The 26,717-nt window shown below is 39.7% G+C and overlaps 1 protein-coding gene across 10 annotated transcripts in view; it reads left to right on the top strand.

The window, feature by feature from the left end:
- Positions 1-26,717, top strand: part of ST3GAL3 (ST3 beta-galactoside alpha-2,3-sialyltransferase 3) — a 186,752-nt gene that overhangs the window by 64,336 nt on the left and 95,699 nt on the right. For all 10 annotated transcript variants that reach the window (XM_017743508.1, XM_017743506.1, XM_017743507.1 and 7 more), the window contains one exon: positions 11,258-11,350. In XM_017743508.1, the coding sequence (XP_017598997.1) occupies positions 11,258-11,350 (93 nt within the window). The remainder of the gene's footprint in view (positions 1-11,257; positions 11,351-26,717) is intronic.

Here is a 26,717-nt window from a genome sequence, read left to right as displayed (position 1 = left end):
TGAGGAGCAGCAGGCTGGAGTGGGAGGGACGAGCACAGATCCCAGAGGACAGACGCGATGTATCCAAGCAGGGAACCCCCTCGGAGGTCCAGGCCGGCAGGACGAGCAGGGCTACAACGCAGCGAAAGCTCAAAGCAGCAGCGGGACAGGGCGGCCACAGCCTGGCCTCCAGCAGGGGCGGGAAAGCGGTTTTTGGGCTCCCGGCTTTGCTTCCAGCAGAAAGAAAAACGGCCGAAAAAAAGGAACCAGCAGCTCTTTTCTTTGCAGCTTCTCTTTCCAGACGCTGAGATCGAACTGACCCCACACCCAGGTGTCAACAAAAGAGTAGCCAGGCCCGCCCCACCCCCCTTTTTGTCTTTCTTAAGTACAGCTATTTGTCCCCTAGCAACATGCATATGGGAGAAAATTCCTTTAACAGGAAAAAAACTAAGACTAAACTAAAACCCCAACAGGTATTCAGACACAGCTCAGTTGTCAGCCCTTAGTTTATAAGCTGGCTCTGAGGAGGTTTTGTAAATGGAACATATGGGAAGAGACAACTTAGTCTACTCAGTCTGCCTCTAATTTTGTCTGCTGCATTGCTATAATGTGACCAGAGACATCAAAGCTTTGCTGTCTGCCTCATTCTGCTAAGATTGCCACACATAAATTTTAAGAATATGTAGTAAGTCATCAAGGCAGGAAAGAGTTTAGTAGAACAAACACATACAGTCTTCTTGCGTGCTGAGGAAGGGCAATAAAACCAAGGCATACTTTTAACAGCTGTGATTAGCATCTGTTATGTAAGAAAACAATATTTCATTTTGCTGCAAGAATGGAAGAAACCTTGTTGCTGTGCTTGAGAACTATCTAGCAGAGGAGAGGAATGAAGGAGACTGAAGGAACCCTGTTAAATATAATCCAAGGGGTATCTTATTTTACTTGTTCCATTCCCAGTCTTAAGACTGAAAACCTGGTAGTAAGTTTTGATGAGTAAAGACCTCTTTATTTTAGTTGTTCTAGGACTGAAGGACAAGGTAAGTTTTGATTAGGTTGATAAATTTAGGATATGCTGTTTCCTTCAGGAATCTGCACTGGAGAAGTACTCCAAAGGACCCCAGACCTGACTAGGACTGGTGGGACAGGTGATGGTGTGTGATGCCCATTGCAATAAACAAAACATGATGAAGGCTACTTTGCAGCAGGAAGGTTAATGTCAGCTCTGTCTGATGTGACATGTTGGCGAAGGAGTCATGTAGCAGTTGTTGCTGTAAGATGTTTTTGAGGTTTTGGATGTTTGAACTAAATTATGAGGCTGAGATGAGATTTTCTCTATTTGCTTTTGAGAAAACCAAGCAGTTAAATTAATTTTAATTAAATACTTTTTACTCTAACATTACACAGAAGCTGATGTGATTCTCTCCCTGTTCACAGCAGAAATGAAAACAGGCAGAAATGCTACTGCTAACACTAGCTTGCAGCCCCACTCCTGCTCTAAGAAATGAGAATCAGGACCACAAAGGGAGGGACAGAAAACTGAGATCATATATGTGCTGTTTCTGCCTTGTCTGCCGTGCAATCTGTTCCAGCTCATCAAAGAATAAACTGAAAAGCCAACAAACAGTGTTTTAAATTTCCATATTGAATGTGTTTGTATAATTCTGGTTGATTTCAGACCTTTTGATTCCTACTTAGAAATATCTTCCCCTGGTTCCTTAAAGGAGTTAACCTTGAAGACCTCAAAACTGTGAGCTGTGTCCTGTACAGCTGCAAAATGTTTGGTGCCTTCCTCCTGTCCCCTTTCATCCTCTTTTTTAGTGACCCTTTTTTTACATCATTGAAGGCAGAAATTCCCAAAGGTGGTTGTGTCACTGGACTGTTTGAGTCAGGGACTCTGATCTGTATAGGAGTCAAAGCTGTGTTTTAACATCATGGAGCTTTGCTCAGGTGATTTTGTGAAGTGTTGCTATTTTGATGAATTAACAAGGAGGAGAGGATAGGATTTGTCCTGTTAAAAAGGGAAACCTATTTTATGGTTCAGCCTTGGAGCTCTCCTTTAGCTTGTTCACCAAACAATTTGGAAAAAAACACTGCTCTCTCTCTCAGAGCCATGAATAACCTGATCTGGGGCTGGTGTTCAGTTAAATTATGGTGATACAAGATGAAGGACAGTCCTATTAATTGGGACTTTGTCTTTGAGACAAACTTTATTGAGTTCTCTGACTCATGGTGCTTACCTGTGGCAGTTTGAATGTTGGTTGGGCAGCCTTTTCAGACAAGCAGCTGCTCTTTGAAGCAAAGGAAGAAAAAAAAAAAAGCATTTATCTTAGCAGAAGAGCATTCACTAGAACAATGTATGGAGTAAACAGGAAGGCTTTTTTGATCTCGGTGATTCTGCAGCTGTTCTTCCTGTTAAAGGTTCCATCTATTCTCTATTTTCCCTAAAGCAGTTTGGATTTTTGTTAGTTTTGTGAGGGCACTTTTAGTCACAGTAACTGCAAGGGTTCGTTCAGGTCAGGATTGTGTTCTGTATTTACAGCAAAATTTCTGGAGGAAACATTTTTCCTGCCAATATGTAGCGTCCCTCTTCTTAAGGCTTCGGTGTGCTACTTACTAGATTAATTGATGTCTGCTTGAATTCATGGCATCTGTCTTTAATACAGGTCACTAGAGACAGCCTTTTTTGGACTACTGCTTCAGAAAGAGGAGTGAGAAAAACTCAAAACCTCATGACTATATACAGCATTTTGTAAAACTACTGTTAAACCACATTCCCCAATTGTGAGGTCACCTCTGCGTACCATCTAGAGCACTTTATTCACTGACCAGTGGTTTTTTCCTCTGAATTTCAGTCCAGCCTGGAGAGGGGGGGAAGCACCCTTGCCATATCAAGTTGGCTTTTTCTTTTGTTTAGAGGAATTAAGTTGTTATTTTTTCCCAGGCTGTCCAGACCTTCCAAAGAAAAGTTTAAAGGGTGGCCTTTATCACCCTTACTGAAGAAACTGAAAAGGGAGGGTGTTGTGAAGTGTTTGTGTTAGATTTCCATCTCTCTCAGTAGCTGAGAGAGATCTTTCCAAGTGGAGTTTATTCCCCTAAGGTTTAGTGTCTTCCAGTTGCCTGTGCAATAGATCTGCTACTGCAACAGAAAAGGTTGAACTTTTGTTGTAGGAAAATAAAAATGGCCAGACCAAAGACTCACCTGCTCCAATACCTTGTCTCAAAATGCTCCGTAGATTGTGTAGGGAAGGAGAAAAATACACAACTGTGAGGCTGTCCTTGCTCCAGTGTCGCTCTACAGCTTCCGAGGGGGAGGAAGCTTTGCTCTTCCCAAACTGGGGATGCTCTTAGACCTCTTAATAGCTTTTGATCCCATCTATACATACTGATGTAAAGAAATCTGCCTATTAACTGCCTGTTATATAACAAAGTGCTTCCTTTTGTCTGTTTTACTGTCTTCAGGATAATTTTGCTTGATGTTCCAATGATACGGGAAATAGCGAATAATAAATCACAGTTGATATTTTCCATAATATTCTGCTGTGCTCTAGTGTGCTCTCACACCTAGCAAAACACTGAATCCATAGCTTGGTGCATTCTACAATGAAATGAGCTACATTTTTCTGAAGAAAGATTTCGTGATTAAAACCTTAGTGTGAGAGATTTTCTCATTTGGCATTTGGAACTGCTAAGCACTGGATTTTGACACTCAAATCCACAGGCATAAAACTGTAATTTTGTCTATGCTGCTCCAGGAATTCTTAGTTGAACTTGTTTTTTCCTCACAGCTGTGGGTTTTGGGGAAGTATCTTTGTTTTCAGATGTACTGATTCCTGTTGGTCTGAATAGAGGATTCCTGGATTCTAATTGGATTGAATTATTTATTTCCATCTCTTTAGCACTTGTTTGTCTCTCCTGGACCTACACTGCTGGGTTTATTACACTGCAAGTAGAAAAACTGTTCCCTGTCCAAAGAAAGCATTGCCCATTTGTAGATGTAACAAATGAGAGTTGGTGATAAAGAATTACAGGTTACAGCAACAAAATTATGGCATTGCAATTTGTCTTCCTCCATCCCTTTCTTTGGCCAAAAATGGGTGTGATAGCTGAGCATTTTATTTCCTATTAGACTTTTAATTGCCTCACTTCTTATGGCCATTGCACTAGCAGTGGTTTTTGAGAGGTGTTTAAATAGAGAATCACAGCATTTAGTTTTTGCAGGTTTTGAGAATCACATGGCCTAATATCAGGGAGCACTATAATTTCTGGCTTTGGGGAAACAAGAGTTCATTTATACATTCTTTAGAAAGTTCTTGAGAAAGGAGTTCAGCTAGGAATTGGAGTTGACTGCTGAGTTTTTATTGACTACTGAGTCCTAACATGCCCCATCTCCAAACAGCGTGGTTATCTTCCATTACGTTATCCTTGTCTCCTGTCTGTAAAGCCAGAATGCTGATACTTATCACTGAGAATGGAAACCCAGTAATTTTGGACTATGGAAACTAGAATAGATAAAAGTCCAGCAATATACATTGAGGAATTGTGTTGATTGTCAGCAAGTTACTTCATCATTAAGTTATAAGTTTTTTGTCCAAAGATTAGTAAATTATCAAAAACTCAGGGAGCAGTCATCTTCATGTTTTTTTTCTTTGTTTGGTAAGCAGCTGCCTTCTGTGAAAATAAAATTTCTGTATTTCATGCTTTTTGTTTAGTCTAACAATTGGTATTCTATCCAGTTGTTTTTTCCTTTCCACGTTTCTTTAAAAACACAAACAAACTCTGGAATGGACTGTTTTCTTTGCTCCTCATCTGTGTCTATTTGAACACAATCCTGCTTTTTCTCTGGGCTACTAGTCTTGAAGGTAAGATGTAACCAAAACAGAATCTTTTTTTTAAAAAAGGGAAATTTTACAAAAACCAAAGGAGATCAGGTGGTCGGGGATATTACTCAATCTTGGAGGAGCATGCAGCATGAGGTCACATACAAAATGTGCCATGGACTTTGGCTGGGTTTTTTTATCTTCATCCTTTAAATCTGGATTTTGTTAAACTCAGGATTTTGTTTCTTTATTTACTTACTTAAACAAACAAAAGCTGTCTACCTTGAAAACTTCTTACTCTTTTTTCCACGAGGATCCTGACACTTTTTAAGGCATTGATAAAAGGTTATTAATTGAGAAGCTCCAGGCAGGGTTCTTGGTCCTTGGAACTATAAGGGATGGTACAATGAGATACTCCTTTCTGATAATCACTTATAGGTGTATTTCTTAAGATGTTTATGCATTTAGCACTGCTGAGACTAATCTGAAATTCCTTCTTCTGCCTAGTGATCTAATTTCTACTGTTGCAAAGACCAGGAATGGAATTTAGTAAGGAAGTAGGATCCTCATGATTTTTTCGTGAGTGGAAGCCTTTTCAGTGTGTTTGTGCAAAGATGGCATTTCAGAGGGTGAGTGGCATTGCAGTGTTACTGCTCTGAGCTGTCCCTGCCCCTCTGCCTGCCCTGCACTTCCCAAGGGCAGAACTGGCTTCGTGTCATCTCTTCCTTCAGGGCTGGGAAGGCGGGTCATGGGTTCTGGTGGAATGTCTTCCAAACTTTGTCGTCCTGGGCCAATTTAATGTAACCTAATCTTCTTCAGCTGCTGTTCTTGAGTAATCCAAATAAATAAATAAAACTTCGTGTTGATTATCATTGTAAATTAATTTCATCAGAAGCCACAGTTCTTTGTAGAGAAGCAGAATTTACCATTCATCATGTCATTTTAGAAACAGGGATTTGGTCTATCTTTCCTTGTATTTGGCCATACAACCTCCTTGGGGAATTTGCTTACATACTGGAGTAACATTTGAAAATATTTACATTTATTTTGCTGGCTATAGGGCAATAGATGCAGTTCCCATCTCTTTCAATGTAAGCATTTTGCTTTTCGTCTTCTTTCTATCTACTCATTCCTTTCTTTTGTTTGTTTACTTTTTCCTCAGATGGAAAATAGCAAACATCAAATGATCAGGCTGTGTAATTCTTTAAACCCAAGTTTGCAAACTTGTAAGAGCTGTAATTGGAGCTTCTTAAAATCCTGGTTTGGTGTTTCCCAACCCGCACTGTGCTCCTGGTGAGCATGGATCTCCAGCCATGTACCCCAGGGGAGGGTTCTGTGGCGGTGTCTTCCATTCCAGGGGATTCCCCCTGAGTGACATGATGGTCGTGACTCTACTTATAAAGTCAGATGTGGAGATGCATTTTTTCAGTCCCCTGCTGTTACTGGTGTATGGGATTGACTACTCTGTAGGTGAATGTAAATTACTTCTCCTCCTCAGGCTGAGTTGCAGTAACTGAGGAGCTGCATCACCAAACCTTCTGAAGGTGTCCTCCCCTGCCTTTAAGTAAACTGGTGGTATTTTCCCTATCAAATGGAATTCACTGCTTTACAAGCTTATGATATTATGAAAAAGAATATGAAGGACTGGAAGCTGTCTATTTGTTAGGCTATAAGTGATGTACAAAACAAATACTATTCAGTTGTCTGTGTCCTTTTGATGTTAGTTGAAATACATACAAATGCACACCCTAGCCATTCTGCATGTGTCTTCAGTAGTGTCTTTTTTGGAGCAGTCTTCCAATTTTGAAGCAAATCCCATAACTAGTTCTTACTGTATGCTGATTGAAATGTATCCCTTGGCTTATTTGAGGGAAACTGAACTGAAAGTTTTATTCCAGGAGTCTACAAAATTGTCTTTTGGCCAACACTGAGCCATGACTGTATGTGGTAGATACATCTGACCCAGGGAGTCCTACCTAAATTAAAATGCTCTGAATCTCACAGGGTATAGCTATGGGGTCTCAGCATTAACTGTTTTCATTTAGTGATACGCAAAATTATGTGCTAATATTATTTCATTATTGCTCCATAACACCTCACTGTGTTTTATATGCCTTCATTTCATGTTCTCATCCCATCTCCTGTTCATTCTTCATGTATCATGACATACACTTTGTAGAGCTGCTCTGTAGGCATAACACTCAGGTTATTTTGAACCGAAGAGAAAGAAACCCCAAGAAGGGTCAGCCCAGAGAGCTCATTGCCAAGAACTCCTTTTCCTTGTTTCAGAAATGTGTCAGTTCATATATTTTATGTGCGAGAGTAGCAGCAAGAGACATCAGTTCTCAAATAAGATGATCTCAAGTAGATGAAGTTTTTTGATTTTTACAATCCACAATTTAAATTCCATGGGAAAGGGAAAGCATCAAAACTGTCTCTTCAAGCAGATTTTGTAATATTCAATTATATGAGCTTAGTTGTGGCCATTATTTTAGTAATCTAAACACTGAGTCGTATTACTAACTTCTTTTTAAAAAGGATTTAGATTCCAGTCTTATGAGGATGACATGATGTCCCTGATCAGGACACGATGAAGGAATTAACCATGGTGACGTTTTCATATTTGAGATTAAAAGAAGGTACACATCTGCCAAATGCAAGCAGAAGGAAAAATCTTGTTACTTTTTCTAAATCCTCTGAAAGCAGCTGGATTTTTAACTTATCCAAATTGTGAAATTTTGTTAAGATTGATGTCCACATAACAGTGTAGAGAAGCACAGAAAATCTTAAGAATTCAGGATGTGTGCTGGTCTCATAAGAGAAAAGTCAGGAAAAAAAAAGCAAGAGTGCATTTTCTCTTCAGCGGAATAAGCCAATTACTTCCCTTTAACTTCACCCTCATGCAGGCACTTGTTTAAAACAGCAGATGTTTACAGTTACTGACTGATTTGTTTTTCTCATTTATTCTGGAGCAATTTTTTGCTTTACTAGGTTTCTCCTGCAGCAAATCTGAGCAAAATTTGAAGGGTCCACAGTGTCATCTAATTATATTATTTTTGCTGTCTCCACTAGCTCTTTAACTACCTCAGCCCAGCATGAGCATCAGGAGCTGGAATAATGTAGCTGGACCTGGAAGATGTAGAGATTTGCACTCTTCTGTCCTATGCATCATGATGGTTCTGGCTGGCTGGATTATCAGGATGGCCTTGGAGTTCAGGCACAGTAATGGGGCTAGAGAGATGAAGCTGTTTACTAGCTTCTAAAGCACTAAGAAAGTAATAGTGTTTGGTTTTCCCATTTGGACATAAAAACATTGTCAAAGAAGCAGCAATATATGCAGCAATATATGCAGCAGTGTGGTAGGCACATTGTCATCAAATACAAAGGAGACGCTCATTTGTAGACTTCAGTTCTGTACAGCTCTTTTATTACAGTACCATGTACTACTAACACAGCGTGATTTTTCAAACTTGGCTTTGTTTGAAAGGTGTGTAGTTCTCGATGGGATACTTCACGCAGGATGTTTTGCATCCTGATTTATGGAAGACCGATCTCTGCAAGATTTGTAGATCTTGCAGAAAAAAATACCCACAAAGCAAATGTACATATCTAAAGGGATGTTAACTTGGAGAGCTTCATCTGGTAGCAGGATGGTAAACAGCAAGGCTGTATCCAGCCTTACTCTAAATTTGCTCTGGGTTACACCTACTAGGGGCTTATCATTATGAGCATGTTGGCAGTGACAGTATGCAATGCATATTTCAAAGAGATTGAACAAATAAAACATGTCCCTAGATGGATTTAAAATGTAGAGTGCCCCTTTCTAGTTTTCTGTAGCTTGCTGACTCAAAATGCGGCACGAAGAAAGGAGATGAGCAAATGTTGAATGATACGAGATGGCAGCTACAGTTGGCTTGGAGAACTGTTCTGCCTCTGGCACTTTGGATCATGAACTTCATCACATCCAAGAAATGTTAACAGCTCGGCCTGGGGGCTTTAGCAGCTCTGAGTGTCTTTGTGGGTTTGTGGGTTTGTTCTGACAGCTCCCCCCCCATCAGGATGCAGAGATTGGCATTCTGTGGGCTCACAATGCAGGAGGGTCTCAGCCTGCTATTCTTGTGCAGAAACACCATGATGGGCATCTGAGTGACATTTTAATTTGATAATGAAAGCGCCATTAAATCAGAAAAGAGAAAAATGCCTGTGCTTGTGGCACAAGATATTTTGTGTGACCACTGAGGTCATTTGAGACAGGCCTGCTGTTGAAATAGTTTTACAAGTTTGCCAGCAATGACTCACTACCGTGGTGGCTGCAGATAAATTCCAGTTGCTTTCTACTTGTTTTTGAAGATTTTGGTATTAGGGGTTTCTGTATGTTGCCTAAACAATAAAATTCTAGCAATGCTTAGGTTTGCTTGATAAAAATTAAAATTTCCCACATTTCTTTGTATCTGAAATGCTCCAACAAGCTGTGATCCATACATCCTGCTTTCCCTTTTGTCTGTGTCAGGAGATATACTTTAGCACCATTAGAACCTTCTGTTTTGTCAGCAACAGGCCTTTGCTTCATGTGCCTATTTATAAAGAGATCCTGACTGGCGTAAGAATGAAAATTATTTTGGATGCTCGTGTCTCAGATGTTTTCTCATCTCTCTCATTTAGAGAAATGTATTATGATATCATATCATCACCTATGGAATCCAAATTAATGGATTTGGGTTGTGCTAGATAATGTTACACCTGTCTCTTTCTCTCCATGTCTTTATAATATATTTAGAGATATCTAAACTTTTATTGTAAATAATTGACAGTGTAAATGGCCAAATGTATTGTTCTGCCATCTTATAGTTAAGGAATTTTGATAGTAAAATATTACATGTTTGGACCATAGCTATGCAGGATATCTGTGGCAGAATTAAATAGGATCCGTGTTCTTAAGCTTTTTATGGTGCTTTTTAGCTTACAAGGTCTTAAGAAATTAAATACTTCCAGTGACTATTTATCTTCTCCAGTTTATTTTTCTTCCTGCTGTTGAAGGTTTAGATTTTTATTCAGCAGAAATAGATTTTATTCTTAAAGAACCATAGAGGTTCTGTATATATCAATATATTTGGAATTACAAGGGTTCTGTATACAGAGAGACCAGACCATTCTCCCGTAGTTCCTATAGGAGGTTTTGTACTGTATGCAGCTAGTTGTAAAATTGTTTGTCCCTCTATTGTTCATGTCGTCGGAAGTGGCTACTGGCCTCTTGAGAGGTGATGCGTGACCAGTATGAGAAGAATAGTTACTGTCAGTTCAGCATGGAGTTACTGTCCTTCCTATATATAATTTTCAAGCTCTCTGAATCCACATTTGTTGCAGTTAGCAGTAGTTTGCTGGTTAAGTGATATTGGTGATGCCTGGGAAAGAACATGGTTGTGATAATAACAGGCTCTTCAGAACTGATTTTGTGGAGCTGCTCTGTGGATGTGCACTGTCACCTTCATTTGACTCCTACTGTTAAACTGGAGGAAAAACCTTTCATTACCTGCCTGTTGCTGATAATGATGTAGCAAGAACAGCGTTATCGATGGAGTCTTTGCAGCTTCCACTGAATGTTGAGCATGGAACTGTAAATGCTTTTTATGTTGTTCTTTGAAGGAATATTAACAATTCTCATATTGTGGCTGACACTAAGATATCTAATGTTACTTTGAAAGCACAAGTGAATTAGCCTTTGTAATGCTTTCATGAAATGGATAAATGTAAAACTGTTGCAGGTGGTGAACAGGGAAACAAAATGTTTTTTTCAGATCACTCAGTAGACCTATGGTAAATGTATGTGCTAGACTGAAATATCTTTAATTAAGTTGCTGATCTTGTTTCTGTACAGAAACTGAATGAAAAAAACACCTTGCATATTCTAAATTTGGCCCAAGAGTCACTAGTCAAGCTGAATTCAGACATACCTCAACAAAGTAGCAGCAATGTCATCTCTTCCAAATACTGAAAGCACTTATCCCTTGATGATACCCTGCCAGAACTTCTTGGAGCTTTGTTTCAAATTCCTGAAACTATCTTTAAGTAATCTTCGAAATAATACTTTTCTATAATTTTAACTTTGATCATCACTTAGAAAAGTAGCTAAAGCAAAGTGCTGTTTATGTCTTTTTTGCTTTTGAAAGGTTGAAGTCTAAATGATATATTGATATTTTTCTTGATAGCTATGAGATTTTCCTTGCTAGCTATGAAAATCTTTCAGCAAAACTAGTGGTTTAGTGGTATTTCAGATCTCTTCACCTCTCTCCTTTGTTTGTTGTTCTGCGATGCCATAGTGCAACAAATAAATAATGGTCTGTGTTTGCTATTACTCCCTGCAGCTGTTTTCTGCAAAGTGATAAGGAGAAAAATTACTTGGATGATTGCAAAAACTAGTTCATAGCCAGAAAAGTCCTGATTCTGTACTCATTTTTCCACAGGCCTCCAGAACTGGCATCAAAGTATGCCAATTTCTCTGAGGGAGTGTGCAAGCCAGGCTATGCATCAGCGCTCATGACTGTCATCTTCCCAAAGTAAGTAATCACTGTGGGAGTTTTTTCCCACTTCCCCATATGACTTCTCATCCTTCAAGGTAGGTGATGGGCAGAGTTTGTCTTGAAAAGTGTCATTACTCTGTCACTTGATTGGTTCAAAGAGAGACCGGTGTTGAAATTCTGGACTATTTGAGTGGTCAGTGGCAGTGGCTTAGTTGACTTCAGTCCGACTAGGACTTTGCTCAAAGAGTAGAGGCTTCTGGATGTTGAGTAATAAAACAAATTATGTTGTCTGTGCATGATACAAATGTGTGGTTGAGCTCACTGCTAATACCAGATGATGCAATGCTTTGGAAGCTTTGGTCATGGTTATCTGGAGTAGATGGTAAAGTGTGATGTTTTGTTGTTGGTTGGTTTTGGGTTTTTTTGTTCTTGGGTGAACAGGGTATAGCATCCCTCAGGTGCCTGGAGTTTGTAGAATTGCTGGGAGACAGTTCAGAAGGTACATTGGCAGGAACATTAATCTGTTGAGGCTCAAGGATTTCAGTTTGGTTCATCGAGTGGAAAATTTGACCATTGTATAAGGTTCTTGTACACGTGGAAGAGATGCTGTGGTGCAATGATCTCTTTGGCAAAAGAGGTTGAGGACTGTTTAACAGAACTGGCACTTTCCCAAAAGAGATATTTTATTTCTTTTGAGGAGGGAATTTCCATGACCTGTGCATCTAAAGGTTAGGTTGAGTGATCACAGCCTTCAAGCCAAGCCTCAGACTGGTGGTATCCTTCTGTCTTTGTTTTTGTTGACAAGCATGGTGTCTGCAAGCTTTTTTAAAATAAAAAAATAAATCTGACATTGCCTTGTTACCAGTAGATACTACAGACAAGCCTTAAAAACAAAGCAAAACACTAAAGTTCTCCATCACCAGTGTAAACCGAACAATTATCAGTATTATCTTCTGTGAGAATTTTGGAACTCTGGTTAGAATATAAATACTAGAACTGAAAGTGAGTGCTTTTAAATCTGTGTTTGTGTACATGTGAAATGTAAATAGTATAGAGTAGGATGAACTCATTATTACAAAACTATTAATCTTATTTTAATTTTAAAAATACTTTGGCTTTGAGAAGGAGGTTTTCAGCCTCCTAGAATCTGAAGTGATATTTATTCTCTCCCTCAACAGCTGCTTACAGATCTCTGTTCAGTCACCTTCTCCCAGTAGTTCACAGCATTGAACTAATTCCATGCAAAGGGGTACAAACGTGTCTCTAGCCGAAGCAAGGGGTTGTTGTATTGGTCATACACTGAAAAATCATATTCACAGTTTTAAAGACAGCATCTCACCAGGTAATGTTCAGGTGCTCATCTAACATGGACCCTAAAATTTAACTAATGTTGACATTTTTTCCCGTGGTGTCTTGGGTTTCTTTATGAGTTGAGTTCTGTGTTGGACATTTCATTATTTTACTGAGTACTGCTGCAAGGATGGCTGACCAGTAGTTCTGAAAAAAATTCCATGCTGCACTTAAAATTCTTTTTCTTCTGCAACTTTCCTTGTAGTCAGAGAACTATGCAAAGTTAATATTACCAAGCCAGGTATTCAATATATTTAGAACTCTTAAAGCCAAATTCTCTTGCTTGTTCATTTAAAGATTTGAGCTGCATGGCTTGTTTTATTCTAGCTTTTGTTTTCAGTTGATTGTGTCATTAGGAAACCATCATCTCTACAGCTGACATTTTTTAGGCTTGGTCTTTGCTGTAAAATGTGTGTTTTTGTTGGGTGTTTTTAATATTTGGATAAAGTTGGTTTGGCTGTTTTCAAGCATGAATAAAATGAATAAATGTTTTCCCATTTTTAAGGTTCCTGACTTCTTAGTGCGATTTTAAATGTAAATAGGCAAAATATAGTGGCATGAATAAAATGAATAAATGTTTTCCCATTTTAAGGTTCCTGACTTCTTAGTGCAATTTTAAATGTAAATAGGCAAAATATAGTAGAAATAGTTGAAATAGAATAAATATTTCTCAGAGGTTGTAGCTCTTCTTCATAAGTGTTTTTTTACTGGTAAAAATGAGAGTTCAGACTTTACCAAGCATGAGCAAGCACTGGATGGATTAAAGAGCAATGCCCTGAGAAATCCAAAAATGTGGTTGATGGTAAAGAACGACTAAATGTATGTTTGTTTGTTTGTTTGTATGAGGTCCTCAGTCAATCAGTTGTCATTCTAGCAATGTTTGATCCCTTCATCAATAGTCCTATCTGGAAAAAATCCCAGGTTGTAGAGTACTAAATAAAAGGTCAGTTACTTCTAGAGAACAATCTGGATTCCCTGATTTAAATGGCCAAAGTCCAACAAAATATATGCTAATATATCCAACATGAAATAAAACATCTGGGAGGAACAAATGCAGATTATACCTTCAAGATAGAAAAAAACCTGTTTTGGAAACAGAGAAACCTTCACATTATCTTAACAAAATACCATTTCTGAAGTGCTATTTCAAGTTGATATGTGCCCAAATAAGTTGAGAATTTTGTGTGAAACACCAACTTAAATTAAAATACAAAACCTTACAATCCAACATTTCTAGAATACTGTGTGCAGTTTCAATGGTAAAGTGTGAGAAGGGAGGGGCAATAAGAGATGGAAGAAAAGCCACAAAAATGAACAACGACTTGCTTAAACAGTAAAGTAAACAAGACTCCTAGAAATAAGTCATCTTTCTGAAGCAGAAGTTGTATCCAAATGAGGAGAATAGGAAAGAGCATTAACTTTGGCAAGCTAAATATAAACCATAATGAGGTAGAGCAAAAAAAAATGTTGAGGAACAACTTTGTAAAGACATTAAAAAAAATAATAAAGCTTTTTGTCTGTCAAAGGCAGAAAGCCTGTCAGATATCCCGATGAGCTGATAGATAGTCATAATATCACATGTGAGCTAAGGGAAGGTAAAGCTGTAGCAGAGAAGTTATTTGCATTGGTATTCACTGCAGAACAGTTCCCCTGTGGACCCTTCATTTCCAGGGGACAGGCTGGGGGAAAGTGACAGAAGCTTGACGTTTTGGAGTGAATTCCTAGCACAAAGAATTGCTAGGAAAAGTTCTCACTTTGTGAGGAACTCGGTGTTGAAGTTGCCGAGTTACACACGGTTGCGTATAATCATTGCTTAAATTGGCCTTAGAATGGAAGAATGAAGAGCAGCAAACGTGCTGGGCTTTTCAAGAAGGGTCTAGGGGGTTGTTTGGGAAAGTGGAAGCTAAGAGCAAGCCTGCTTTCTGTATCAGGCTCTTCTTAGAACCTAAAAATAAAGAATAGAATTAGTGCTTGTACACAGATAGAGAGGAGACAAGTTGTCTTCTGCAGCAGGAACTTCTGCCCTATAAATCTGCTTGTGTTGTTTGAATGACTGGATTAGCATTTGATAAAGGTCATTTAACTAATACAATATGTGTGGATTTCTTAGATAAACCATAATACATACACACACACACACATACACACAAAAACCCCAAGCAAACCGACCCCAGCCCAAAAAATGAAAAACAACCAGACATTTGCTGTTTCAAAGATTTTTGGAAAATTAAACTGGGTGTAATCCTTAGTGATTAGGTAGTGACTAGGTAAATAGCAGAAACTGTATGGAAAAAATAAGAAGATTGGACAGTACAGGGATGTTACTCCTGGAGTCCTCTGGAACAAAGTGTGCTGGGATCTCTGCTGTTCCAGGTGCTCATAAACTACCTGGAATGGAGGATGAATAATAAAGCACTGACATATTTTTCCAGGTGGTAAGACCAAAAGCTGACTGTGAGGAATGTCAGAGGGATCTCACAGTGGTAAGTGGTGGGGCAAGAAAACAGCTGGCCAAATTCAGTTCTGATAGATACAACATAGTGTTTGTGGAGAAGACTGATCTGACAGTTTGTGGTGTGTGGTGGACTTAGTTGTGCCTTAGTTATACTCTGTGAAGTAGAGCAAGCAGAGGGTATTCACAAGCCTGTATAACATACTGAATGACATGGTTTGATAAGATTTGGAGATATTAAATGCAAATATTGTGCTCCAGGTTCAAAATAAATAAAGGTAAGTGCTATTTCATGCTATTCCCAGTTACATTTTTTTGAGAATGGGCTCCATAGTGGGCAAAAGATTAAAAAAATAAAATATACTCTTAAGTATTCAGGCATGGAGCTCTCTAAGTTACATCCTAAATGGATGTTGAGGGAAGCATATACCTTGACTCTGTTTCTTAGGCTTTTAACTGGAGTCAAGTATTGGGCAAAATGGATGCCTGGTCTAATATGTTAGTGCCCATGCCTTTCTTTTCTGGTTTTTTTTTCATGATTATGCCTTAAAAGCAGAGTGACATCCCTTCAGAAAAACATGCTGAATCTGAGTCATGACAGTGGCTCCCCCACCAAGAGAAATGGGTGCATGATCTCAGTCCTGCATCTCAGTGTAAGGTCTGGCCAGCTGGGCTGCGTCTGCTGCTCACTGTAAATGAAGGAGTTATCTAATTTTTCACTTTCCAGGACAGTACAATTCTGCCTCTTGCAAATCTCCCAACAGCAGATAATCACTCAAAGTGCCTGAAGTAAGGTTACTGGTTTCAGAATGCTACAAAAAAAATGGCAAGTATGTTTGGTAAAATGGCATCAGTAGGTCAGTGAATTAGACTACTATGTTCAGTGAATTATACTGTTTTAGTTGGTCTGAGGTCACCTACAAGTCTGGAGTTAATGCTTTGACCTTTTTGTAGAAGGCACTAACTTGTATTTGCAGTGGTAACCCTGCAGTCTCCTGCATGTCTGGCCTTGCTGTGGAAACGATGCTGCCTGTGTACAGCTCTTTCTATGCCCTATTCTTTATCAAATGAGAAAAGAGACCTCTGCCCACAGTTTGTGGCTGATGTGCCAGCCTGAGACAGTTCAGCTACTCAGTACTCAGCTACAATTTTCCAACCACAAGCTCTTGTAATTTGGCAGCTAATAATAAAAATTAGAGGAGGCGGTAAATAGGGAATGTCTGCAGCCTGCAGACTTGTGTATCTGTGTTTGGTAGGGGAACATGGCAAAGATTTATTTAAAGAGTATCTGAATGTATTTCAAAATAAGGGAGAAAGGGGAAGTTCAATATACAACAAATCTGTTGGTGTTGTGACCAAAAGAGTGAATTTATCATTTGTGTTTTAGATACATAAGACTATTTTTGCACCAAGGATATGACTGTAAGCATCTTCTAGTCAATTGGTGCTAAGAAATAGCCTTATATGAATTACAAACCTCTTTAACTCAATTCATAAACAAAATCAGTTTGGTTTGTTTGATTATCCTGGTGTGAACTTTCTATTGATTAGCAATTGGTATTTTCTTCACAGTCATTTTTTTTTCCCCTCTTATTTTTCAATACTCTAGCCTGCTCTTCACTCAGAGGATATGGTCTCCTGTCATGTAAAGTCTTCTGGGTTTATAATTTCATGCTGAATTGCTTCTTTGTACATAAAGTTCAAAATCTTTAAAGCTTTCATATCAGCAGAGAGTGCGTGACACAGATTTATGCCAGCCATAGAAATTTCATTGGCTTTCTCTAAAGTAATTTTTTTGTGGGTCTTTTTTTCTGATGTTTAGTTCCCCCTTGATTTTGTAGGTCATAGACTCCTGTGCCTTTCTCCATTTCCACAGGCTGGGGGAGCATAGATGGGACAGCACCAGATGGCCTTTCTTAGAGTGTAGACTCCTGTCTCCTTCGCATCAGAGCTTGGCAAAAATTTCTTTGCTATTGCTGTCTTACAGATATGGTTTTGCAGCTTTTATACTTTAGGGAAAAACACCCACTCTTCTATGCAAATAGGCAATAGGGACTTTGGGTGGAACTGGAGCTTCAGCAAGGGCTTTAGTAGGAGTCAGGATTATTTAAAAATGTGGTCCCCTGATCCTAAATATTTCCACATTCATTTCCATATCTCCTTTCAGGAAGCTGTGCTTCTTATAACAACCACACAATAGCACCTGTCCATCCCACACATTTCTGCTTTGTTGTTTAGATATTCAGAAAAAAAACATTCTAAAAAGAGAATTTTTAACCCTTTCTTAGAACTGACTTTATGCGTGTCTGTCTCTGTGCCTCATGAATTACTGCCATGCCCAGCATGGGCTTGTACTGAAGTGACAGGGCATGAGCTCAGTGCTTAGGGGCTGTCAGTGCAGGTGACGGCTGCTTCTTCTGTGATTAACTATTTAAAGAGAGCAGAGGAAGGAGAAGGATGGCAGCTTCATGTGGTTCCTGAGAGCTCATGAATAAATAGGCTGGATAATTAATGTGCCACTACATTGCTACAGGATTGCTACAGGGATTAAAAACTGTTGCCTGACTGGTGTGGCACATCCGCTGCATAGCTTGGGATCTCTTCAGGTGCAGTGGGTAGTATATCTTAATTTTTTAAGAGATATAATATATATGTATATATATATCTCTCTAATATATATACATATTCAGCATATATAATATATATATATATGCTGAATCAGTTATTGACAGTAGGGTTTTTTTGTCTTCTAAATGTAAGTATAATGTACATCTCATTTTGAAGCACACTGAGGTGGTTAATTTTGGTAATTTGAGCTGTGAAAGCAGCTTGTGTTCAACGAAGAGTGGACCCATCTCAAGACTTCCACTGAAGTCAGGGTGCCTGTGTCCCAGACACTGCTGTGAGAAAGTCTTCTGCTTTCCTTCGAAATGAGATTGCTACTGCTCTGGGAGTGGGGAGTACTCAAATCCCTGTCCCTTCTGTAAGTCTCTTGTTCTGTGCCTGTGCATTCATTCAGGAATAGTTTGTGATGGGGACAGAGGTTGTTTCAGAGCTCACAGTTACATTTGGAGTTCCAGTAACTGCTGTAATCACAGCTCTGAAAGGAACTTTGTGGGTGCCAGTGCCCAAAAGGGTGTTTGAGGAAGCTGGACCTGGAATCTTCATCACACCTCTCACCTGTCCCCACATCAAAGACTAAGGAAATATCGTTGTTGCATTATTGAGGTTTGAATTTAAAGGGACAAGTTGAAGCAGGTGTATTTTCTTCTAAGCAGTGCTGAACATCATCAGTTTCCCTCATTTTCTTGGTTAACTCTGGCTAAAAGAGTTCAAGACTCACAGGATGGGAAAGGAGGAATAAAAGAGAAGTTGTTGGCGCCCTGATCAGTTAAGCTGTCAGGGTTTTCCATTTCTCCAAGCCTCCAGGCTGTTAAATGCCTGGCCTGTGCCAGGGGCATTGAAGCATGCTGCTGCTCACCCTTACCTCCTGTCACCTCCTTAGTCTGTGTTTTGTAAATCCCAGGCTAAACAAACATGCAAGCCAAAACACGCACCCTCTCAAATCGCTCCTGGTGTCTGGGTAGCACCTCCCCATGCAGATCTCTCTGGCTTTTCCAGTAACACATCTTCCCATGCACTCAGCTGCTGTCCCACTGTCACTGCTGGCAAGAGGAGTATTTTGCGCTTCTCTACCTTTCTTTTCTTGTGAGTTTTATGAAGTGGTGCTTTTTTTCTCCCTTATATTTTGGTTCCAGAAAATCTTTCTCAGCTTTTTCACCTCTGCAGTTAGTGTGCTAGGTATTATATACAATTTGAAGGCACTTACTAAGAGGATGATTTTAAAAAAATATCTATTAATGTAGATTTTGAGTGACAGAATTGGGTCAGAGTATACAACAGGTCTAATTCCTATGTTTGTTTTATTGTCTTGGACTCACTTGAGAGATTTAAATCTCTCATACTTCGGCCTAAAGGTGACAAGTATGTTATCTCACAAAATGTTTTTGCTGTGGCTGTCTCTCATGAGTATACAGCACAGTCTGTTAGGAGACATTTGCTTTCAATGTTCAAACTTGGATTGTAGTCTGAGCTCTTTTTGCTATTTATAACTGGGCCAATTGGATTGCCCTTCACAACACCCTGACTGCCTCAGTCCCTTACACCTGCTTTGTCTGTAGGAGCAAGCTGGGATTAAGAAGCAACATTTGATAATTCATGTCCAGAGTGTTGCAAACCTCTGGTACTGAAGTGGTGGTAACCAAAGCTTTGTTTAAAGTTTGGTCATACAGCTTAATTTCTCTGTGGCAGATTCCCTGCATTCATTTTTTATTGCAGAGAACAGTGCTTGGGAATGTAATTCCATAGAGGAGCAGATGAAACTGGACACAGAACTTCACTGCTAGCTCTGAAATTCATGCACTGATTGACCAGCTGGAGCTTGTACTTCAAAACAAAATTCAGTGGCAGCAGCTTATTGCTGCACTTCTGATGGTGTGCATGCTGCTGCAGTCAGGTTGAAGTAGATATGGCACAGTGTAACAGTAGATGTAAAAAAAAAAAGAAAAAGAAAAGGCTCTGTTTCTGTGTCTGCATCCCCACTGTTCGCATAAGGAGTTCGTGCTGCCCTTTGTGCTGCTCCATTACCTGAGTGAGCAGAGCTGCCTGTGCACAGTGCAATGAACTGGGGAAGCAAAATAATCCTTATAGCTGAACATGAGTTTTTCCTCCCCCATCCATCTACTCATTTTGTGCAAGATTATTTTTAATCCAGACCAGTTCACTGATTCAGTTTGTGAAATTACCATATCATTATACAAACCCTGCCAGGAGCGCAGCTCGAGAATTGAAGAGCTAAGGTGATGGCACTGCAAAAACTTGATCAGCCAGCCTGGGCACCAGGATAGGGACGTGGGGAGCTGATGGTCAGGAGGTAGAGATTAGACATATGGTTTCACCTTCAGTTCATGTAGGTTGTTCTCTTTATCCCAAATTGACTTTTTAACCTTTAAACAAATGTGTAAATTAATACATGCAATTCCCATGTGCTGATCATGACAGTAGATTCTGTATCAGAGCCATTTTTGGTGCTAAAATCTCTCATGTTTGACCTCTCTCAAGAGTTTAAAATGAAGTATGTGAATCCGTGTGATGTGCAGGCTTTGTGACTGAAAAATATGTCTTCAGTGTCTTTTTCATGACTCTGGAATGAAGTGAGACTATAAAATGAAAGCTGGAACATGGACACAGGGACTTTACTGAGCATGTGCCTTTCTGGCTTTGAAAAAGATGCAGAGCATATGTGTTCTTGCTCTAATATGAGTACACTGCATCATGTGTTAGAGTGGGAACAGGACAGGTTTGTTTGTTTTGAGGGTGGTTTTTTTGTTTGCTTCTTGTTGTTGTTTTCCAGAATACCAAAATTATTTCTAAATTATTATTTCTAAATTTCTACAAAAAGAAGGACAGCTTTGCAAATGTACAAATAAATAACCGTGTTTGCGTGAGCATGTAGGATCGTAATAGAAGCAATAAACTTAATTCATGCCACCAAATGAGCATATTTTATTGTGCATGTGTGTTTGGGCTCTGTTGCTGTGGCCCATCTGCTCTTAAAGCTATACCAGTAAGAATGTTTGACTTCCAGGAAAATCTTGCCAGAAAGATTGCTTGAAGAGCTAAATCCATTTGAATGAAGGAAAATACCAGTGAGCATGGAATGCAAGAAATGAAAAATATCAGTGAGCTTGAAGGTTAAGCTGTAATATCACTGTGGTTTTGATATACAAGTCTTACCTTCTTTTCTCTTCCTCACATTCCCATAAGAAAATGTTTTTATCTCTTTTGATTAAAACTCTGACTTTGGCTTTGTGAAGGTTCTTATTTATTGGTCCAGGCCACCATCTCCCCAGAGCCCCAAGTAGTTCCTTGGTACTTTTGAGACTCTGTATGTCACCAGTGATTTCCTCTTGCCATAGAAAAGTGTGTAGCTTCCCTCAAAGTTTTCTGAATTGCCTTCAAGGGTGGATAATTGTTCCTTCTGAACTCCCTACTGGTGGCTTTCATCACATTTCCTATCTTTGGGTAGATTTCAAGTCAAATTATTTTCCTCTTCTGTCTTTCTCTCTCCTCTATTACTGCTTGCTCTGTTCTATTATTGAAACATTTCAGGAGTGTCAGTGCATGCAAATGTTGTCACTGAGCCAGTGTACGTTAGCTAAGAGTATGGATGAAAAGGCAGCCTGATTATTTATGCAAGATTATTAGACCAAATTAGAAACAGTCTGGGGAACCCTCCAACTCTACATTAGGCAAATTAAGGTAAAAACTGAAAAGATTATAAATTCTCTTTGTAGCAATTTGAGAAGTCGCTTGAGAACATTGTTCAGATAATGTTGTAGAAATTCTGACTCCACTGCAGCGAGAACAGCAAAAGCTCCTTTGGCAACTATTTTCTTGGTACCCTTACTACAATTCTGAGCTAAGTATGCAGCAAAATAAAAGCCATATATGAATTGCTAAGTACTATCAAAGCAATGCTGTAATTGTTGCAGTAGTGCCAGGGATCACAGTAGCTTGGTGAAGTTCCTGTAGTTTCCCAAGTTCACCCAACCCAAACCACACGTAATGCTGGAAACCAGGGCAACAGCATTGCCACACACTGCGGTGCAATGGGATAGCAGATTTCGCTAGTATTACTCACTGTGGGTTTTTATTCTGCTTCTGTCTTGCTAAATTCCGGAGATTTATGCCTTCAGTAAAAGTTGTTTCCTTTTTGTGTAATCTGCCCTACATTTAAGAATGATCACATCCTTTCTCTCCTGAAGCACTTTGATTTACTTGCACAGGAACTTCCTGTATGCAAGTCAGGGCTGCAGCTTACTCCAGTGTCCAGCTTGAAAATCAGAAAAACTCTGTCTGACTTTCTTGAGAAGTGTTTAATTGTGATTTTTCTGAAAATCATTGCATCTGCCATGCTAATTTGCTCTTCTTTCAAGCTTAAATAACTGATGTAAACTACAGGATTATATAAGTTTCAAGTAACATGTCTTGTACAGTTCTTGGAAAAGAGAAAAGAAGGTTTGATGTTTATATGGCTTCCCTTTTCTAAACCGGTATTTGCGTCACACCAATTTTAGCATGTTTCTGATCTGTTTATCAGCTGTGCCAGCCTAGGTTCATGTTTACACTGCTGATATCAGTATGATAAAGAGATTGCTTAGCAATTACTTAGTTTATCTTGGAATGAAACAGATCAAAATATGTGTGACATTCTGTAAGATCTTGGAACACCTGAAACCAGAATATGTAATTATGCCAGTGCACAAAACCACAATGATTTTACTCCTAGATGAAAAGGTCTGTGCATCTGATTTACTTTGGGCCTGCCTCTGTTAGCAGTCTCTGCTTTAATGGAAGGTGATGCTCCATTAGCCACCATAAGTGTTTGTTTCTGGGCTTGGATCTTGTTTCCTTTTTTTTTTTGTTACAGATAGTTTACACTGAGAGTGAAAACTGGCCCATAGTTGAGCTATTCTAAAGACAAACAGTTCCCTTGAACGCTTCAGGAAAAGTGAAATATTTTTAAGTCACCCAAAAATGACAAGCAAGGGAAAGCTGTTTGTGACACAGGGTTTCCCTGTCCCTGAAGCCATCCCTGGGCTCCGTGATGTGCTATCCTGGGCTGGCACGAGCAAGTCCATAGGATGCCAGCTGTTGTGGTGGGAGAGTCTTGCCTCCAGTTTGGATAGAAAACACCAACTTGGAATGGTCTCAGGGATGTTCAAAGCCCCACACCAGCTGCTTCACCAGGCAGTGAATTGGGAATGAGTAGCACAGCATACATCTGTTCTGGGAGTTTTGTTTATGTTTTAAGAATTTGTTTGTGAATCATGAGTGTAACCTCATGGGTGGATACAATATACAGCTCCAGGCAGTCTTAATGTAACCTGTGGCAAAATAAGCAACTCCTTAGAGCCAGTGGTGGCCAGCTTTTTTTGCTTTTGATTTGTTTCTTGAGTGGTGTCTGTGGAGTTTAGGCATTTGCAGAAGAAGATGCTGGTCCCAAGGCTCTGGTTAAACAGGCCAACTTTCAGTCTGCTGTCCCTGACTTCTTCCTGCTTGCTGTTCTTGGAACATCTGAGAAAGGATGTCTGGAATTTGAAAGAAGCAAAATGTGCTTACAGGTTCTGGTTTAAGGAAATAAAACTAAAATAAGAAAACCATAAAATTTCTCTTTTTCTCCCCCTTATTGGGGATTTTTGTCAGCACATGTACCAGGCATTTCTTCTCCTTAAGACAGATCTGATCTCCTGGGTAATAATAACTACTTATGGAACAACAGGATACCGAACAATTTATAAACACTAGGCTTGTTTACTTCTGCTCTGTGACTGCTCATTTCACATAGGGGTTTCCTCATCTGTCAAGGGTGAAGAAACTTGTCTGAGTAGACACATCTGTAAAGAAGTAGTTGGTCTTGCTCTGCCATAGTAGCCTGGTGGAAGATCTGTCCTGCACAGCCAAAGATTCCACCTGTGCTCAGTAAGAAAGGTCTTTTAGCACAAAAGTAGTTGTTGGGTATTTTCTAAAAGGAAAAGAGGAAATGTTCTGCTTCATTTTTCCAGGTCTGACACCTGCTGCTAATGGAGGGTGTGGGTTTGAAATGCTGATCTCTGTCTCTTCTCTGGGAAGCAGATTTTTCATTCTTCAGTACTGCATTACTAGGATTTGCAGTAGCTGGAGGACTCCTAAACCATGTCCAGACAGGAAATTAAAGAAAACAGGGCTAATAGCTTGGGTGGGTTTTTTCTCTTTATATTAATAGGGCTTGATTTCCAGTGTTTTCCTATCTCTTGTGGGTTGTTGGACAGAAAGCACAGAGGAGAAACAGCACTTCATTCTGCATAATTAACTGCCAGACACTGCACCCTCTCTGAGGAGATGGGAACAATGATGGTTCCAGGCCATCCAGGAGAAAGAGGAGAGAAATCCTGTGAAATAAGTCATGTCTGGAGTGCTCTAAAATACAGAATAATTCATGTAAAAATTTAGAGCTGTGTGAGATCTGCAGTGCTGACTGATGTGGACTCTGCCTCCATCTGAACATTGGCTGTGTGATGATGAACTGCTGAGATGTTGTGACAGATGTCAGTCAGAGAGATGTTTTTGACAGATTTTTTGTAATGATTAACATCACTGGAAGCAGTTGTTTGTGTTTCTGCATGTTTGTTTTAATTCATCTCCTCTTTGTTTCCCTTTCACAGCAGTGCCCAGTTTACCATAATGAGATTCAGGAAGCTGGAATCAGTCTCAATTAGTGAGGTTACTGTAAATATTTTCACTGACAGAACTGTCTTTATTCAGTTAAGATCTCAAAATACTTGAATGTTGTCTTACGTTAAACAGAAGATCCAGTAATTCAAATAAAGTGATACCAGGAGGGCAGTTTATTCTGAGATAATCCTGTCTTTAGCTATTCTAAAGAAATCATGTTCCCTGAAGATGCAGGAACCCCAATAAGAGGCAGAGGAGAGGTGCATGAGGGAAGAGGAAAAGGTTCCCACAGACAGCTCTAACTGTATTTAACAAGTTGCCTGGCCTGTTTAGAAATGCACAGGCACTGTTGTCTGCAGCTGGTAAACTGTAATAATTTGAGTTGTCTGTTTCTGGAGAACTTGGAGCAGCCATCAGTGACAAGCCCCTCTTCCCTGGTGGGGAGAGGAACCCTAAGTATCCCAGACATCTGGCTGAGGAAGAGCCCTCAACAGCTTGTTCACAGTGACCACTGCAGCTAAGAAGGAAAACATTAAGTGGGAAAATCAGTGTTAAACGCTTCAGGCATTTCTAGATTTGTGGGAGTCTTTCGCTTCTAGAAGTTATTTTTTAGTGTGGCACTGACTTTCAGCTGCTACTGAGGTGTTTCTTTTAATACCCAAGACCTGGCATGTCAGCTAGACTAGAGAGTCAGACACACAGCAGGAGAGGTTTCCAAGCTTGCTCCAGTTTGCAAGTGTTGAGAGGGTTTGTCTGCTACATTTTATTTTGGGTTTAGGTTGGGGGTTTTTTTGTGGATTACAGTGCACCCTCTTCATGTCAGACCACTAAACGAAATTTTAAAAACCAACCTGATTTCTCCAGCAAATCACAGTTGAAATTCTTGATCAGTAGCTTGGAAATAACTACAAAACAAAGCATAAAATTAGCCTAATGTAAAATCCTGAATATACCTGGCATCAATCTCTTCATTTCATCTGCTGCTAGAAGATTTTGGAGACATGTCTTGACTGTGGAAGCCAAGTGTCAATTCTTCAATACTCTGACTTCATAATGCTGTGTTTCATAGCAGCCCTAGGAAAGAAGATGCTTGTTCTCTGTCTTGTCTCCCAGAGTTTGTTCTGTGCCATAGTCCTGGGCTGTTTTCTCTCACATGCAATGCAATCACTTCCTTTCTTCTCCCATTTTTGTCCTCAGAGCTCTTCTTTTGGCTCCATCTGCTTTCCGTGTGGATGGAGATTGTGTCACACAGATTGTGTCCCTCCTTTATCTCTCGGGCTACATCTCTGTTTACTTTTTTGTATAAATAAGATGGTAACCTTTGTTGTTCTCAGCATTTTTAATTCTTCTACAGCAGTTTGTAAATCTGTGTCAGGAAGCATGGTCAGTGTGCATACATCCCAGCCACAGTGCTCCCCAGCTGAGCTCAGCTGTCTGTAGGCTTCCCAAAGCATGGTAAAGGTATTGATGGGAACCTAAGACAGATCTCTCTTCTCTGTTTTTTGGGGGGAATTTTGGATGAAATGGGAAGACTCAGAGGCAGCAGAGAAGAATAAGAGAGCATGTGCTGGTGGACCAGAGGGTTCTGGCTCTCTGGGGCCTTTTAAGGGAGCGCAAGCAGTACTTGGGTGGTTCGTAGTCAGCCACTGCAAAGCTTTGTCTCCTAGGCCCTGGAAATTCTCTCAGTTCCCACTAACAGGTATAAACTGGTGGGTTTCCAGTAAGCATTGCTCAGGAAAAGACCCTACAGTTCACATCACCCCTGGAGCATGACAGCCACCTTCACTCTGCTGCAATGAAGTGAGCTAATTTGTTTCCCAGCAGACTAATTGCTCATGGCTTATTATAGAGACTATTTGGTGCCCTGTTCTGAAGACTGCTCGTTCCGGACAGTGTGTTTTAGAATATGTTTGTATGTGCTGGCAAAATTTTCAGGTTGTGCTGGTTTTTTTTGGTTTTTTTTAAAGGTCACCTTGGGTTTAGGAGAGTTTAAAGAACTGCAACAGCTAAATAGATACAAGAAATTCAAACAAATCCTGAAGGTGGTTGGATTGTGGAATTCTTTTCAGCTTTTCAGTCTGAACTTCCTTAAATTTGCCAAATTACTGAACTGACTCATTTACATCTGTATTCTAAGGCCTTCCTGGCTTTATTTCCTAAAACTGCCGTAGAACTTTCCAGGTTTTCTTCAATTACAGTGTTTCATTATAATTATCCTTGTAGTATTGCCTTACTTTCTTCACACTGTGTCGTGTCATTCTGACCTAAAACTGTTTCTCAACTACAGAGCTAAAATAACTACTACCATTGTGCAGTTCCCTTTCC

Source organism: Corvus brachyrhynchos, unplaced genomic scaffold (assembly GCF_000691975.1).
Source record: "Corvus brachyrhynchos isolate BGI_N302 unplaced genomic scaffold, ASM69197v1 scaffold48, whole genome shotgun sequence".
NCBI classification, from domain to species: Eukaryota; Metazoa; Chordata; class Aves; order Passeriformes; family Corvidae; genus Corvus; species Corvus brachyrhynchos.
This window is presented reverse-complemented; position numbering and strand designations above follow the sequence as displayed.